The sequence below is a fragment of the Malaclemys terrapin genome, chromosome 9 (assembly GCF_027887155.1).
Source record: "Malaclemys terrapin pileata isolate rMalTer1 chromosome 9, rMalTer1.hap1, whole genome shotgun sequence".
NCBI classification, from domain to species: domain Eukaryota; kingdom Metazoa; phylum Chordata; order Testudines; family Emydidae; genus Malaclemys; species Malaclemys terrapin.
This window is the reverse complement of record NC_071513.1, coordinates 73,872,938-73,890,818: the sequence shown is the minus strand read 5'-3', so window position 1 is coordinate 73,890,818 and position 17,881 is coordinate 73,872,938. Positions and strand designations below refer to the sequence as shown.

General features: G+C 40.7%; 1 protein-coding gene across 5 annotated transcripts in view; it reads left to right on the top strand.

Annotated features, from left to right (window-relative positions):
* TFDP2 (transcription factor Dp-2) overlaps positions 1–17,881 on the top strand; it is a 179,088-nt gene that overhangs the window by 147,169 nt on the left and 14,038 nt on the right. For all 5 annotated transcript variants that reach the window (XM_054040717.1, XM_054040716.1, XM_054040714.1 and 2 more), the window contains 3 exons: positions 4,228–4,296; positions 6,111–6,262; positions 11,845–12,011. In XM_054040717.1, coding sequence (XP_053896692.1) covers positions 4,228–4,296; positions 6,111–6,262; positions 11,845–12,011 — 388 coding nt within the window. The remainder of the gene's footprint in view (positions 1–4,227; positions 4,297–6,110; positions 6,263–11,844; positions 12,012–17,881) is intronic.

The following is a 17,881-nucleotide window of genomic DNA, read 5'->3' as shown; positions in this document are numbered from 1 at the left end:
TGCATAGACTTCCATGCGGCCATTCGCTCAGTGATTTGAGCAAGTTCGTGGGACCTGATGAGGCAACTAAACATCTCTAGGAAGACTGGTCATTAGTAGAAGAACTCTACAATGGAATAGGAGCTGTGTTCAAGTCAATGGCAGGTACGCAGCATGGTTTCCTATCTCTACGGGAGTTCAACAAGGCTGAGTTCTGTCATAATCCATTGTTCAATGTTGGCATTGATTGGTTGATGAATAAAGCTTGAGAAGGCAGCTGTCGGTGGTGTTGAGCTGAACATTATTCTATTTTGAGGTCTCAAATATAGCGGTGACATTCTCTTGTTGGCTCAGTTTGGTGAATCGCTGCGGCTCACAGCCAGTCTGGTCCAGTCAGAAGCAGTGTGCACTGGTCTGGTTATTAATCCAGATAAAACTAAGCGCCTGACCATCATCATCAAGCAGCCTCCAGCACCAAATTACAACCTGTCCAGATAAAATATCAGCTGTCAAATATTTGGGCAACATCATAGACCGTGCTGAAGGATGGTCAAAAGATGTGGATGCTTAAATAAACAGCAGCTACCATGTTTTGGGCCCTTCTGTGGCCTCTGGGGACATCATGACTTGAAGCATGCTACGAAGCTGCAGATCTATAGAATCATGCTTATCCCAACCCTGCTGTACGGAAGTGAAACATAGGGGCTGAAGAACTCTGAGTTGACATTTTTTATTCTTGTCATCTCCGTCAGCTGCTCCATATCAAGCGGCAGGACAAGATCAAAAATTAGAATATTCAAAGCCAAACCCACCAGCCATCTCCACCATTGATTCTGTTTCAGCAGCTTTCTTGGTATGGACATATTACTACAAGGCAGGACCAAGAAATTCCAAAGGCTATGTACCAAGGGATGCCGCTCCACAGCAGGTGATCACATGGGTGTCATAAACTTTGGTGGCCCAATAAGATTGCCAGTAGCCATAAACTGAACATATAGCTAAAACAATTCAAGCAATTTGCCAGAACTCAAGCCAGCTGGCGCTTGATTTGCAAAGGAGGACAAGTCCCTTTGGTATTTGCCACAATGATGATGATTTGTTTAGAAAAAGAATTTACTGGGAAGTAAGTTTATCTAGCTATTGATATGGATGATAGAAAACCTCTTTAAAAGGAATATCATACAGGGATGCTGAACAATATTTGCTTATCAGGAAAAGTCAGAAATATTTTTAAAATTGCCTGTTGAATCTTTTGTCTGGCATTTTCAGCAGGGAGAAAACTATCATTTTGTTGCAAAGATGCGAAACTTTCTCTGTGAAAATGTCACTTGCCCTATGGACAATAGTCATGTATCTTGCACAAGACAAATATCACAATGTTCACACCAAAATATTGTACTGACTAGCAGAAAATACAACATCTCAATCTCTATCAAATTTGTGAATTTTTGCAATTACTTGAATAAATATCTGGTTTTGTATACCTAGTGAAAAACAAGTTATTTTGTGCAGTTCTATTCATATAATACCTTTTAGGACATTGAAATGGCAATGGGAGAAAAGAAAAAGAAAAACATTTACTGTTTTAATCATTGTCAAACAGTAGGCTGACAGGTATGATAAATCCAGGGAAAATGGCTACGCCTGATCATTTTAAAGTAAATTTTACCATAATAGTATGTTGTGAATATTTTTTAAATGTCTTTGGTTTTAATTCAAATCTTTTAAACTCAGTTTGTGTGAATTATTTGTGTGCATCATATTGCTATGAAATGATAAATGTTGATGTTATTGTTCTCACATTTTGTTGTCTACAGTGTGAGAACTCAATCAAATTAACCTTATGTCCTTTTTCTATCTATGACTTTAGTTACACAAGCCTCTGAGCACAGTGAAAACCAAGCATTTCCTTAAAATGTTGCTTTCAGTGTCATTTAACAGAAAAGAAATAAAACTGTGTTTTCACATGTGCTGAAGTCAATAGATTTACCAAGTGTATTTTAAAGTTATTTTAAATACATAAACAAAAATGTAGTTCTGTGTAAAGGTCACCTTAAAGAGAAAACACAGAAAAAATCAGTGTGTAGAGAGGATAAATTATTAGACCTTTTAAAATTTATTTACTTTGATAGTCTTATAGGTCAAGCAAAGCTAGGCCCTGCACTCAACTTTGCAGAAAGCACATTAGTCACAGTTAGGGTTACCATAATCCAGCAAGCAAAAAAGAAGACGGGAGGAGACCCGCCCCTGTCCTGCCCTAGCCCCGCCCCTGCCCCTCCCACTTCCCCCCCTCAGAACCCCCAACCCTCCCCCCGCTCCTTGTCCCCTGACTGCCCCCTCCTGGGACCCCTGCCCCTAACTGCCCCCCAGGACTCCACCCCCTACCTAAGCCTCCCTGCCTCTTGTCCCCTGACTGCCCCTTCCTGAGACCCTCCCCCCACCTAACTGGCCCCTAGGACTCTACCCCCTACCTGTACCCTGATTGCCCCAACCCTTATCCACACCCCCACCCCCAGACAGACCCCTGGGACTCCCACGCCCCATCCAACCACTCCCCTGACAGCCCCCCCTAGAACTCCCAACCCCCCCCCTTGTCCCCTGACTGCCCCCTCCTGGGACCCCTGCTCCTAACTGCCTCCAGAACCCCAGCCCCTACCTAAGCCTCCCTGTTCCTTGTCCCCTAACTGCCCCCTCCTAAGACCCCCCCCTCCAATTGCCCCCCAGGACCCTACCCCCTACCTGTACCCTGACTGCCCAAAACCTTATCCACCCTCCCCCAGAAAGACCCCCCCCGAACTCCCGACCCCCCCCCCCCCGTCTCTTGACTGCCCCCTCCAGAACCTCCCTGCCCCTTCTCCCACCCCCTTGTTGTCGGCCTTTCTTCACCTAATGTCTCGCCAGACTGCCAGAGCTGATCTGCGATGCAGGGAGGGAGGGAGGAGGAGGAGCCCTCTCTGGCTGAGTGTCGGAGCCCCAAGTAAGTGACACCGGCTGGCAGCACTGTTAGCCGCGCGTGCTCTGCATGGGGGAGAAGTCCGGACATTTACAAATTCCCCCCGGACGCTATTTTTAGCTTAAAAAGCCGGACATGTCCGGGGGAATCCGGACGAATGGTAACCCTAGTCACGGTTAATTGTATTAGAAGGCATTGTAAATAAAATTGTTTCTGTTTGCAGTGGAGTTAAACTTTATAATATTATGGTTTGGAGCTACGCAATTTGAAATGAGAGGTAATTAAAATAGGGTTTAATGTAATTGGGAGCCAAGATACATTAGTGTTTACAGCAGCAGGAACATTAAAACCTAGAGCATTAAAAATACACATAGAGGCCAGCACTGTAGCTTTATTAGACTGTCCACCTCTTTGGATTTCCTCAGGACTCTCCTTGATTTAAAGTATAGATTCTGGTGTTCTGGCAGCATGGGTAGAGCTCCTGAAGTACCACTGTCCTGAATACTGTTGAAAATGGTTTTGTTTATTCCATTTGTGTCACCATGGCTGCCGGAAGAAACTGATAGCATGGTAGCTGCTTTCCCTTAACCTCTTCTTGTGACTGGTTACTGAATTCTTGCTGGTCTATCCAGGTTTCCGGTTAGTAGTCAAAAAGGGTGGTCACTCTTGGCCTAGCGATGATACACTAAAATGCCATCCTAGATGGTCCTGAGCCCAGTCTCGATAGTTGTCTTTCAGTCCTGAGTAAACAGGTACTGAGAGAACTGTTGATGGGATGCTTTTAATGAGTGGGAATAAGAAAGCAAATGTTTTATTGTGGTACTATGATGGCTCCATTTTGGAGGGATACAGTATTTCCTATCCAGGGCTGGAGAAAGTTCCTATGACATATATCCAACAGGGAAAAATAAGGGAGAGGAAATGCTACAACTTAGGTGGGGTAGTGTTGGTCTTTTAAAGAAAGGAAAGTGATATAAAAGCAGAGGTTGAGGTTGCAATCAAAAATTAAGTTGTGTAAATCCAGGTTCCTAGAGATGCCCCACTATGTGATTAGTCCATATGAGAAAGGAGAAGACTACAGGGTAGCGAGGTGTAGCTGGGAAGGATTTTCAGCTTATGTACCAGGCCCTGTAACCCACCTCCCTCAAACAAATATAGTGTGAATTTCTATAAGGGTATCAAAATTTCACTTCCTTTATTGCAAAAATATATTTTGTTTTAGACAGAGAACAAGACCAGGCAATTTATGTATTTACAAAATTGTATCTTTGTGTGTCTAAATTTATGTTCTAAAGATAGAGAAACAGAGACGGCTAGAACGAATAAAACAGAAGAGAGCCCAGCTGCAAGAGCTACTATTGCAGGTAAATTTAATTTTTATTTATACAGCCACTAACAAAAAACTGTTAAGGTTCAGAGTATTTTTTTCTCCACTTTATAAATGTTTTTAGATTAATTTAGTGCCCATGAAAGTGATATTGCAGTGTACCTGAATCCTGACCTAAAATACCCCTGCCATCCTAGCATGGGGCCTCTTGGATAGATGCAGCCTCCTTGAGCGCAATTGTCATTATCTGTCAATATCTTCTATCCTATGTCATTATTACATTTTGCAAACATTCCACTCATGCTGTTTTGCCACCGACTCCAGTGGGAACAGGAGCAGGATCATGCCGCCCCCCGCCTCTCCTCTCTCCTCTCCTCTGTCCCCCCCCACCCACCCTTGGTCCCTCTGACAAGTTACCATTGAAAAATGCAATTTTCAACACACGCTTGCATGGGTTCAGTTGTACATTCCATAGCTGAGAATCAGTTGTTGCTGGGGAACTGAAACTTCAGGATCCTTATTATAAAAGACTCATGAATCCAGGCCTGGCACTTTTCACATTTTGATGCAGTAACCTAGGAAGGCTTTTTGAAACCTGCTGATTTGGCCTGAATGAAGAAATATTGTAACTTCAAATGCATTTCGGTTTGCAAAGAGGGCATTTCATTTTTTTTAAAGTCTACACCGTATTTATAGTGTTTGGATATATGCCTGGGTTTTGAATGCTTTACACATAATGGACCATTTGTATACGATCACGAGTTAAAGTCATAGGGTAACAGAAAATTACGTTTTTTTTTTCTTGGTGCAAAATATGATGGTGTTTTAGACACAATCAGATATGCAGTGAAATTCTAAGCATTTGGACACTTCTGCTTTTCTCAGTGGCAAAAATACTTTTTCTAAATAGTTGGACTTAATTCTGACGTCACTAAACACTGGTATACATCCTAAGCAACTCGAAGAAGGCATGGTGGTGAAAGTTATAGGAAAATTAGACCCATAAACTCCCTGCTCACTGTGTTTATGTATCTGTTTTATGATAGCTCTTCAGTGTTTGATTCTAATTTAACTACTTTCACCATTCAAATAATTTTAGCAATTCTTGCCATTTTATATGTTTGTGCTCCTATTGACTGGAATCAGTAGTGCCAAACATGGACTACAGAAGATTCACAGATATCCCAGATTATTGCCAGTCATTGCAGACTTGACTATATACAAAATCCCATAGCAAAAGATGAGCTGTGGAGAGAAGGTTATGAAAGTGGGTAATTTCAAAGCTACAGATTTGCTAGGACTGGATGATATAGAGTGAATAGAGGAGAGAAAAGAGGAGGATGGATAAGATAGTAAAGAAGAGAAGAGGGGAGTGGACCAGGGGAGGTGCCATTTGATCCACATTAAGTATAACTTTGTTATCTTTACATTTTCTGACCTTTTAAACTGATGTAATTATGCACCCTGGCTAGTAGATAAGGCCTTTGTTATGCCTTTTAAGCCCTAATTCCTAATGTGTGGAGATGCTCTGTCTCCTGGGCATTGTACTCCGTACTGTGCTACCCTCCCAAAGCTCCAGAGATTGCTAGGGGAGCATGTCTGCTGTACCTCCCTTGAAAGGGTGCAGCATGCACTCCTTTCTGTTCCTGGCCAGCACAAAGGAGAGTTTGTTAGCCAGCACAGAGAGTTCAGACTGTGTCCACCCCATCTTAGGAGAGATACCAGACAGGTGCTGGAGGTACCGGTACTTGGTTACTAAAACAGCTGCAAAATCCCAGATCATGGAAGAGTCCACATTTACATTTGAATGACAGTGATCATTTTCCTTTTTCTTTTTTCTTCTTTCTACAGCAAATAGCATTCAAAAATTTGGTACAAAGAAATCAGCAAAATGAACAACAGAATCAAGGTCCTCCAGCTTTGAACTCTACAATACAGCTCCCTTTCCTAATAGTTAACACTAGCAAAAGAACTGTTATAGACTGCAGCATATCAAGTGATAAGTGAGTGTGATGTGGAACCACATATTGGAATATTCAGTCTTCTGTGTAATAAGTATGGGATTTTTCTTTGAACAGAAAGTCTATTCACTTCATACTGAAACTAATTATACATTTGCATTTCCCTTTCATCTTCCTGGTATTTGACATAGGTACTGACTCCATGGGTGCTCCAGGGCTCAAACACCCATGGGAAAAAAATAGGGGATACTCAGGACCCACCAGCCACAGCTGTTCGGCGGGGCCCCTGGCCTGGCTGCTGATCAGCTGTTCAGCAGCTGGCAGGAGGCACTTGAGGGAGGGCAGAAAGAAATCAGTGGCCGGCAGGTGGGGGAGCCTTGGGGGAGGGGGCTGAGAGAAGAAAGTGAAGGGCAGGTGGGGGAGGGATTGGAGGGGGGGTGGGAAGAAGCAGAGCAAGGGTGGGGCTCGGGGGAAGGGGCGGGGCTTCAGGGCAGAACATCCACTGGGAAAAATAAAATTAGCGCCTATGGTGTTTGATACCTCTTTCAGTATACTTAACCACCATTGTGCTTTTGTAAAATGTATGATGCATGCTCTACAACTTTTAGTCAGAGTTATATGGCTACCAACTTGTTCAAAATTATGAGATGGAAATAAGTGCCAGAGGTAATTGGGAAATAGATGTTTGGTTCATTTTAGTGGCACCAGGCTCACTTTCCTTAGTGCTTCGTAAGATAGAGAAGAATGAAAGTATGCAACAGTTAGAAATATTTCGCTTGCATTCTTGGGTTATGGTTTATTGCATTATGGATTTAGTTGTAAGCGTTTCTTTGATGTTAACCTGTGACTCTTGTACTTATACGTGAAGGAGTCTGTATTTGTTCTCAGCTCTCCTGTGAATTCTATCAGCTGGTGAAAGAATACAATCTTGATGTATCATTGTTTACTAGATCATAACAGTTTATTAGTGGTAAATAGATCTCTTTCATTGAATGTTATTGGTTATGGATTTCATTCTACCGTACATTGATTTTTGCATTACAGTGGAACCTCCTTATGGTGAACTTGAATATAGTGAAACTTTAAAACGAAGTAGAATAAAAGTCCCTAATTGCTTCAGTTTCAGCATCCAAATTACAATTCTGGCTATGGTGAAGTTGTTGGTGAATATGTGTAATCAGGACCCTGTGCACTCTGCAGCACAGTTGGCTGAAATTCTTATAAGAGGCCTAATTTCTGGACTCCAGTGCAGTTGCCTGGAAATACTATGCCAGCTAATAGTAGATTAAAAATTGATATTTTTGTTGAATGAAATATTCCAATGAATAGTACAGCATAATATCCTCTCAATTATTTTTAAATTGACCCTAATTTTTAAGCTTAATGTCAAATTAAATAATTGTTAATAAATTGAATATTTTTTTATTGAAACTTCATAACTGAATTGTACAAGTTGTTGGGAGGTAAGCAGAAGCTTTTGGTACCTGGGAAGGCATGGGAGGGAGTTTGAGATTGTGGGATACTAAAATTATCAGTGGTGATATATTTTAAATTGTTGATATCATCAGTCTTCAATATTAACACCCCATTGAGATGAGTGGGACATTTCACATCCCTAAAGCTACTGTTTGCATCTCAGGGACCTGTTTACACTATATTTTCCCCTTACAGTTTCCCTCTGTTGCAACTCCCTGTGCAGTCAACTAGTGTTCACACCAGTGGGGTGCATATGTGGATAAGGTCCCAGCAGCTGCTGGTGGTTTAATCACCATGAAATTAGGGCTGTCAATTAATTGCAGTTAAATCAAGCGATTAACTCAAAACTAATTAACTCAATTTTAAAAATGAATCACGATTAATCGCACTTTGAATTGCACTGTTAAACTAATAAAATACCAATTTTAATTTATTATAAATATTTTTGGATGCTTTTCTACATTTTCAAATATATTGATTTCAGTTACAATACAGAATACAGCAGGGGTTCTCAAACTGGGGTTCAGGACCCCTCAGGGGGTCACGAGGTTATTATGTGCGGGGGTTGCGAGCTGCCAGCCTCTACCCCAAACCCCGCTTTGCCTTCAGCATTTATAATGGCGTTAAATATATAAACAGGTGTTTTTAATTTATAAGGGGGGGTGGCACACAGAGGCTTGCTATGTGAAAGGGGTCACCAGCACAATAGTTTGAGAACCACTGACATAAAAAGTGTACAGTGCTCACTTTATATTATTATTTTTATTACAAATATTTGCACTGTAAAAAGGATAAAAGAAATAGTATATTTCAATTCACCTCATACAAGTACTGTAGTGTAATCTCTTTGTCGCGAAAGTGCAACTTACAGCTTACAAATGTGGACTTGTAGGCTCTAAAGTTTTACATTGTTTTATTTTTGAGTGCAGTTATATAACAAAAAATAATAATTCTACATTTGTAAGTTGAACTTTCACGATTAAGAGATTGCACTTCAGTACTTATATGAGGAGAATTCAAAAATACTATTTCTTTTGTTTATCTTTTTTACAATGCAAATATTTGTAATAAAAAATAATAGAAAGTGAGCACTGTACTCTTTGTATTCTGCGTTATTATTGAAATCAATGCATTTGAAAATGTAGAAAACATCCAAAAATATTTAAATAAATGGTATTCTATTATTGTTTAACGGTGTGATTAAAATTGTGATTTATCGCAATTATTTTTTTAATCTCATGATTTATTGCCATTAATTTTTTTAACCATTTGACAGCCCTACATGAAATCAATCTGTTAGGTAAGACATCACAGTTGTTAAAATATTGGTGATTGGTCTATACTAGTTCTGCACCAACAGGACCTTTTCAGAAAAACACCCAGTGTAAACACCGTCTGATGTGCCCCAAAGCACTGGTTTGCACCTGGTTCACATTTAGAAAGTTTTCTTCTCACCCATAAAGGCTAGAAAAGCCATTTAAAAAAATAAAAGCTGGGATTCTAGAGCAGTATTCCAAGGTAAGATGTGGATGAATTCTGTGGCAGAAATGCATAGCATATGATACATATAACTTTACTATTCATACCAAAACAGCTGAGCTCAAGAGTTATTTCTAGATACTGTACAGCAAACACTGTTTTTTGGGGTTTTTTTTTAAACATTTCTAAGTTAAACTTTACAACTTAGTATTTTTGGTGTGATTTTTTTCTCGGGGCTTGTCTACACAAAAAAGTTGTACCTCTTCAACTATACTGATATAGTTAAAGCAGTACAACCCATCTACTGTGGACACAGTTATATCAGTACAAAGGTGCCTAGTACTGATATAGGTTATTGCTCTTCCCATATAGTTAAACTATAGCAGTATAACTATGTTCACACTAGAGGTTGTGCCAGTATAACTATAAATTTTAAAAAATATATCTCTGACAGTTTATACTGGTACAGAAACTGTGTGTAGACCAGGATTTAGACCCAATCCTTCAAACACTAAAGCATGTGTAACTGTACTCAAAGAGTAGTTCCATTCAGGGGTCTGACTGAAAAAAAGACCTGATGGCACTCCTCCAAACTCCTCCACCCACAAAATGAACTGCTTCCTTGTCAGTTGCTAGAATGAGATGCTGCTTACTATAAATTAGAGGTTCTCAACCTTTTTCTTTCTGAGGCCCCCGCAAACATGCTATAAAAAACTCCATGTCCCCACCTGTTCCACGGCAACTGTTTTTCTGCCTATAAAAGCCAGGGCCGAGTTAGGGCAAGCAGAGCAATTGGCCAGAGCCTCATGCCATAGGCGGCCCTGCAAACTTAAGTTGCTCAGGCTTCAGCTTCAGCTGCTGGTGGCAGGTCTTGGGGCTCCAGGCTTCAGACCCACATGGTGCTTCGGCTTTCTGCCCTGGACCCCAGTGAGTCTAACGTCCCATGCTTGGCAGACCCCCGAAACCTAGTCACAGCCCCCCAGGGCCCTCGTTGAGAACTGCTGCTATACATCATGTAGTTGTTCAAAGTATGATCATATGGCCTCTGAGCTCTAATGGATTCCTTGAACTTGGCTCCCACCCTCCCCTCAAGTGGAGTTTTAGTATGCCGTGTGCTCTGTTAGGCCCCTTGACTGAGGCGGAGAAGATAGTCCTATCTTCAACTTGTCACCCACCTATGGCATCAAAGTGAGATGCTGCTGACAGTAAACTGTGCAGATCACTGATCCCTCCTCTCCTTTCTTACATGAAGAATGAAAGAGTTAAGAACGCTGACATATAAATCATCATCACTGGGCACCTGAGTTTTCACCTTAATGAAATAAATGGGGCAGTTCATACCTTTCAGAGCTATTGTTTCAGGCTCTTTGCAGACTTGCATCTTGCCTTCAGTTTGTGTTTTTGAGGTTTTCTCTTTTTTCAAATGAGATTCTGGAGACCATAGTCACTTCAGATATTTTCTATATTGGCTCAGTCTCCATTTACCTCAGTGCTAGTAGAGTTATGAACATGTTTAATTTTTGCTGGTTTGGAGTCTCAGGTTGCAAAAGCACTGAAGAAATAGATTCTTGTTTATGCTTGACAAGAGTTTTGTGATCATTTCAAGCATTAATTGAACAAAAAACTGTTTACTAGGGATCTGGGCTTAAATGAATTTCATAGAAAGACAGTGGACTTTTTTTTAATCAGAAATTAATCAGTCTAGTTAAACTTCTCTTTCTGTTGGGGGTGGAAGAAGAGACAAGTTGCTTAAATAAGTTTTAAACAGTTGATTATTGTCCCTTATTTATTGGAAAGAATAGATGACCTCTGGCTTATTCTCAGTATTGCAAGCAGGCCAGAGTACAAGCTGAGCGAATAATGCAACAGTTCTGGGACAGAGGGCTGGTCTACACTACAAAGGTTTTACAGTATAGCTATACCAGCAACGCCTGCTGGTGGAGAGGCTACCCTGAACAAGATAAACTACCCTGGCAAAAGGACTCTTCTGACAGTATAAATTGCATCTACACGGGGGATTTTGCCAATATATCTATGCTAGTTAAGGGTGTGATTTTTTTTTCTCACTCCTAACTGAAATAACTATGCTGGCAAAACATGATATGACACTTTTTAACATATAGGACCTGTAAGCAAACAGATTTAGAAGGTTGTTATTTAATTGATAAACTATCCAAACGGTGATTTACATTGAAGTAAATACGTCAGTTCACAGTGGGGATGTTGTGGATTAGAACAGAAAGTTTAAGGAAAAAGCAGCAAAAATAAAAATGGTTATTTTTGGTGACAAAGCTGTATAAGTCTTTCAAAAAGTATTGGATTTAGTACAAGTAAGGGTTCTTGCTGGAGCAGGAATGTTTTCCTTATCTTTTAATCCGTTTAATGAAGGAGAAAAGTTTATGGACTTATTGCCTGCCATGGAAAAAGTTGTTTTAATTGGGAAATATGATCATTGGAACCCTGCAGAGATGCCAGTCTCCTAAGGTACAGGAGAAAAGCTGTACCTACCCATGGTATTTAGGAAAAAAAGCATCTTTGACCTCTGAAGAAATCCTAAAATATTGTAATTGTATCTGTACACTTACTTGCTGAATGTATAGCACAGGAAAATATAATCAGGCCCATGGTTCCTTCCAGAACCATCTCACTTTGACATTTCTCCTGTACAGATTTGAATACCTCTTTAATTTTGATAACACGTTTGAGATTCATGATGACATTGAGGTGCTGAAGCGAATGGGAATGTCCTTTGGGCTAGAGGCAGGCAAATGCTCAGCAGAGGATCTAAGAACTGCAAAATCATTGGTGCCAAAAGCTTTAGAAAGCTATGTCACAGGTAAGTTAAATGAAGCTTTTAAATATTATCCTTGATTAAATTCAAAGCCATAACTTACTGAAGCATTTCTAATTATGTCAAACTACATAAGCATGAGGCATAAGACAGTTTGAAGTAGATTTATGAAAGCCAGCAGGATCTCACAAATGACTGGTGGTTTTAAAATTAATCTTCGATGGGCACATGTAGACTTAATTTAAAATTGTTTAGAATATCAATTCATGAATGGGCTGCAGTGCAAAGGAATAATTCCATTAATAGTTTCTGGTGAAAACATAATCCTTAAGACTCAATAATATAGCCCAAGCACCTCAAAATGACAGTATTTTCCTTGCATCATTGCTACTCCTTTTTAGGCTCAAAAGAATCCTGGATAACAGGAACAGGAAAGACCTATAAAAGGGAGTCCATTTCTCTTTTTTTCTCCTCTCCCTCACTCCCCCAAAAATGTGTGGAATAGAGAGCACCTTAGCAGAGGACAAATCTGATATTAGACTGCTCTTTCGGCTTATTGAGGAGATTCTCCTTATAAATCTCTCATTTTGCATGGACCACATATTCCTTTGTATTTGTACAGCACATAGCAAAACAAGGCCCTGATTTTAATTGGCCCTCTGAGTACTATTGCATTATAAGTATTAAATAAGAATGAGATGATGTGTGTTTTAGAGCAGCGGTTCTCAAACTGTGGGTCAGGACCCCAAAGTGGGTCACAACCCCGTTTTAATGGGGTCACCAGGACTGGCTTAGACTTGCTGGGCCCATGGCCAAATCCAAAGCCCGACCCATCCGTCCCAGGCTGAAGCCGAAGCCCAAGGGCTTCAGCCCTGAGTGGCGGGGTTCAGGTTTCAGGCCCCCTGTTGGGGCTGAAGTCCTTGGGCTTTGACTTTGGAGCTTCTCTGCCTGGGGTAGTGGGGTTCGGGCTTTGGCCCCCCTACCTGGGGTGGTGGGATTCAAGTGGGCTGAGACTTCAGTCCTCCCTCCTGGGGTCATGTAGTAATAGAGGGTCACAGTGCAATGAAGTTTGAGAACCCCTGATTTAGAGGAAATAGGGCATGTGTATCTGGAGATATGGATTCTGTTACTGACCTTGAGCAAGTGATTTTCACCTTTGTGCCTTATGTATAGTGTTTGAGAACTATTGATGAAAAGCACAAAGTGTCATTAACTAAATTAAACTTCCTAGAAAATGTTACAACCCTCTTTTATTAAAACGTAGAACTTGCTTTTAAAATTAGGAGTGTTGATCTCTTTTATTAGAATTGCAGCATGCCAGTCTAATAGCTGGACTCTCCTTGAGTAAGATTCTGGATGTTTGTTAAAATGTATAGGTTCTTGAAATAATTACTTTCTGCATTTTCCTATCATTGCAAGTATCATTGTAAACTTAGCTTTCTCCTATATATTCAGTCTTCTTTCGTTGTTCTTCAGTGACATTTGAGTCCAGTGTTTGTGACATTACTTCTCAGTATTATGAAAGTCTTTTTGGATATTAACTCCAAGGTTGATCACATCCTGTACACAAAGAGGATTTTCTCTTCCCCTAGACATTCTGCTTGGATGAATTGCTTAGTGTTCATAGCTAGGTGGGCTTCCAGTTATAGACTTAGACAGCATGCTGCAGTATTGTAGGTTACTTACATGCTTCTGGTCCGTGGCTGTTGTCAGTCTAAACTTAAATTGTTCTAAAGTTCTCTTAAACTTTCTGGTTCACTTTAGGAGATCTTCCACCGATGAAAGGAATGTTACCCAGTAAATCGCTAAAAAGAAATTTCAACACTTAATTTTCAGAAAAATTGGAACACTGCCATTAGCCTGGCACCTGTGTTGTTAATCTGATTCTCACTTCGTCTGTTGTATTGATTTGCCTTGTTTATTATTTTAAAAAATCTTGGGTCCCTTTCCTGTAGCTAAGAATAAAAGATTAATTTTTAATACTTTGTTCCCTAAGTGTAGAAGCTCTATAGAAGGTAATGGTATTTCTGCTGCAAATGAGAGAGAAGAATTTTTTCTGTTGCAAACAAAGTAATTTTATAGATCTCCCTGGGAGGATAATGCAGTTGGAACCTGTCCAGTCACTTAGATGATAATTTATAATATATACATTGGTATAAGTTTTTATATTCTTAAAGAAGTAACATTTTTGTTGTTGGCATAATTTCTTTGGTAACACACTAGTATTCCACATCCACATAGGCTTCTGGCTGCTAATCACAAGTCCTGTATTGACTTCCCCTTTATACAAAGTAGTCTGGACCAATACTGTACTCTTTAGATGTGGGTTGTTTTGAGTACATTTTTCAAAGCTGTCTTATTTTGGTTATGAGAAAATATGGCCAAAAGTTCTGGTTCTTTTAATCTGGTATTGTGTACTAAAGTGTGTGCATTTAGTCTGAAGGTTTCTTTTATTGGTTGCTCCTAATATAATTATGCAGTGTGAGGATCAGTATAAATTATGTAGTTACTACAATCAGATGCCTGTATTAACAAATAGGAGTAGCTGTCTTAAATATGTTTTGCAAAGATATCAAAAAGAGGGTATTTGCCTTATTACATGGTTCTCTCAGCAAAGTATAACTTACCTTTTTAACTTTGGTATGCTTTATTTCTTATACTACCAGAGCAGAATTTAAGGTTAAGTATCCACATTTTATGGTTTATTTCCATCAAATTTGCCATGTTGCTTTAAAATATATAGACTTCAATTAACTACTTTTCAAGAATAGCAAATCAATGTCTTGTATTTATTTACTGGTTACGTTTGTTGCAGACAACAAAGTTTAGAGCTTTCCCACACTGGCCTACCGCATGAACTAGACTATGATGGAAGAGAAACCTCTGTAGTTGATGTCAGAAGTAAAGAATTATCTGAATCAGCTCATTGCTAGGTATCTCCTTAGCAAAGCATACTTACTGTACACAATGATGAGAGCTTCGGGCTGTGTCTACAGGACAAATTTCTGCTTGCATAGCTATGTCAGTCAGGGTTGTGCTCTCTGACTGACATAGCTCTGCCAGCAGAAGTCCTTACTGTAGATGCAGCTATACCAGCAAAGCTTGTTTCTTTTATGGGGATGTTTTTACTGTATTGCTTTTCCTATACCACTAAAGCACTCCTAGTGCATACCTGGCCTCAAAGACTGGGCCAAGACTGTGCTGCTATTTTAGAGAAACAGATACTGAAGGCTGAAGATTAATTATGGTAGTGTTGTATTTGCTAAATGAACATGCATAACCATTGGAGAAGCAAAGTGGATAGGATCTCCTAGTCTGGAGTTACGTGGATAGATTTGGTGAAAAATCTACAACCAAATATGACCATCTCTGCTAAAATAAATTACTTTTCTTAAAGAATATGTTACTTCCCAGCCCAAAATAACATTTTAGAATTGCTTATACAGATTAATGCAAAATATATGAAAGAATCTTTTAATTTATTAACTTTTTTAAGTTTTCTTTGTACAAAAGGCTTACATTTTATCCATTCCCTCAGAAAGCCCCCTCTCTCACAAATGTATACACTCTTACTTTTTAATTTTCTCTAGATCTCATTGTGCGAAAATTAATCATGTTATTTTAAATAAAAGCTTGAGTGTACTTTTACCTAAATTAGTAGGAGTCTGGTCCAAAATTTAACTTAAAATACCATATTGGTATAGCACACAGCTATCTCTCTATGTATCTTGAACCATAAATGCTGAGTTTGTTAACAAAAACCAAGGGTGTCTTCTTTGGGGTGGGGTAGGGGGGAGGAAAGAAGGGGTTTACTACTGCCGGCACTGAGAAGACAATACAGTTTCTGAACAAGAACGTGTATTGTATATAGAGTGGGGTAGTAGCAGCATTGTATATTAGATTGCGATTAGTTATTGTTTACTCTAAAATCCACATGCTTACTTAGAATGTCTTGGAAATTGCTGTGATCCAGGGCAGACACAGTGGTCCAATATAAGGTTTTCCAAGATACAGTCCATCCCTCCCACCACCACCAAAAAAAGAAACTGTAAAATTTTCATGTCACATGATTAACTTTTTTTGTGCACATCTAGGGCTCTGAGCCTCCCGAACTGATACCACCTACACTGGATGGATCTCCAGCACCTACTTCCCCTTTAGCAAAGCAATATTTTAAAAAGTTATTCAGGGTAAACATTGGATCTACACAGTGGCTTGATCCGGAGAAAGTCATTTGTGCAGGTGCAGCAGGCCTGGGGGCTCTACTGCAATCAGTGTGTGCAGACATGCTGACAGAGTATGTACCTTGAGGTGATGTTCTGTGGCCACTGAACCCACATATACTCCTGGATAAATTCTGTGCCAAAAAAATTAAAAATTCTGCACACAATATTTTAAAATTCTGCATATTTTATTGTCAAAATATAATCACACCAGTTTAAATTATTTTGGTAATTTATTTCAAAATACCTGTCAACAGCTATGTCAACAATACACACAACAACAAAAAACATTCCCCCAGGAGTAGAAAGTTAAAGAAACCCCTATTGCAACCCTGTTCCAGTTGGGGGGGTGCAGGAGGGGGCTGCATGGCATCCCCTCCCCCAGAGCCCAGCTGTGGGGCACCCTCCTCCCCCCCAGATACCTGCACCCCAGAGCCTTTACTCCCTCCCAGATTCTTTACTGTCCTCTATGCCTGCTGCGCTGGGCACTCCGCCCAATGCCAGCTGGGCTCTGCAGAGTTCTGCAGCACCAGTTCTGTGCAAATTCTGCAGTGGCACAGAATTCCCCCAGGAGTACTAAGTAGCATCCACGTACTGTAAGTCTGAGTCCTACCTTTGTCAGCTTCCTGAGACTGAGGCCTGGTCTAAATTTAAAATTAATATTGACCTAGCTATGGCGCTTAGGGCTGTGAAAAATTTTGCGGCACAATTACGTTGACCTAATCCCCGGAGTAGACGCAGCTAGGTTGACAGACTTCACCTCTTGAAGAGGTGGTTTAACTACATTGACAAAAAACCCCTTCTGTCAAAGGAAGACTCTACACCCCGGCACTGTAGTGTAGATATATTTTGGCCTTGGCTACACTTGCAGATATACAGCACTGTGAATTAAACCTGACTTCATACAGCTGAGTAGGGAAAGCGCTGCAGTCTGTCCACACTGACAGTTGCCCAGCGCACTGTCATGGCCACATTTGCAGCATTTGCTGCGCCATTGGGAGTGGTGCATTATGGGCAGCTATCCCACAGAGCACCTCTTCCCATTCTGGCACCGTGAGTTGTGGGAAGGGGGCGTGGGTGGCGGGGCATTCTGGATCCTGTCCCAACGCCCTGTGATGCATCACTTCGCATCCCAGAAATCCCTTTGTTTCCGTCCACCTTTGACACCATCTTTCAACGGTTTCTGTGCAGCACGATCTGTCTGCGGGAAATGGAGCCCGAACTGCTGAGGTGTATGCTGACTTATCTCGCCAGCACGTCACATTTGGCTGTCAAACTATTCCTTAAGATCCAAAGTGACAGTGAGAGTGAGGGGTCCAACGATGCTATCGAGCCGCGTAACGCATATGACACAAAATTGCTTGTGGCATTCACGGACATGCTCAGCACCGTGGAACGCCGCTTTCGGGCTCAGGAAACAAGCACCGAGTGGTGGGATCACATCGTCATGGAAGTCTGGGATGCGGCGCAAGGACACGAGATTGAGAGCTGCCCTGCCAGTGGAGAAGCAGGTGGCTATTGCAATCTGGAAGCTGGCAACTCCAGACAGCTACCGGTCGGTCGCAAACCAGTTTGGAGTGGGAAAGTCGACTGTTGGAATCATGTTGATGGACGTTTGCAGGGCCATTAATTGCATCCTACTCAGAAGAACCGTGACTCTGGGTAACGTGCAGGACATAGTGGATGGCTTTG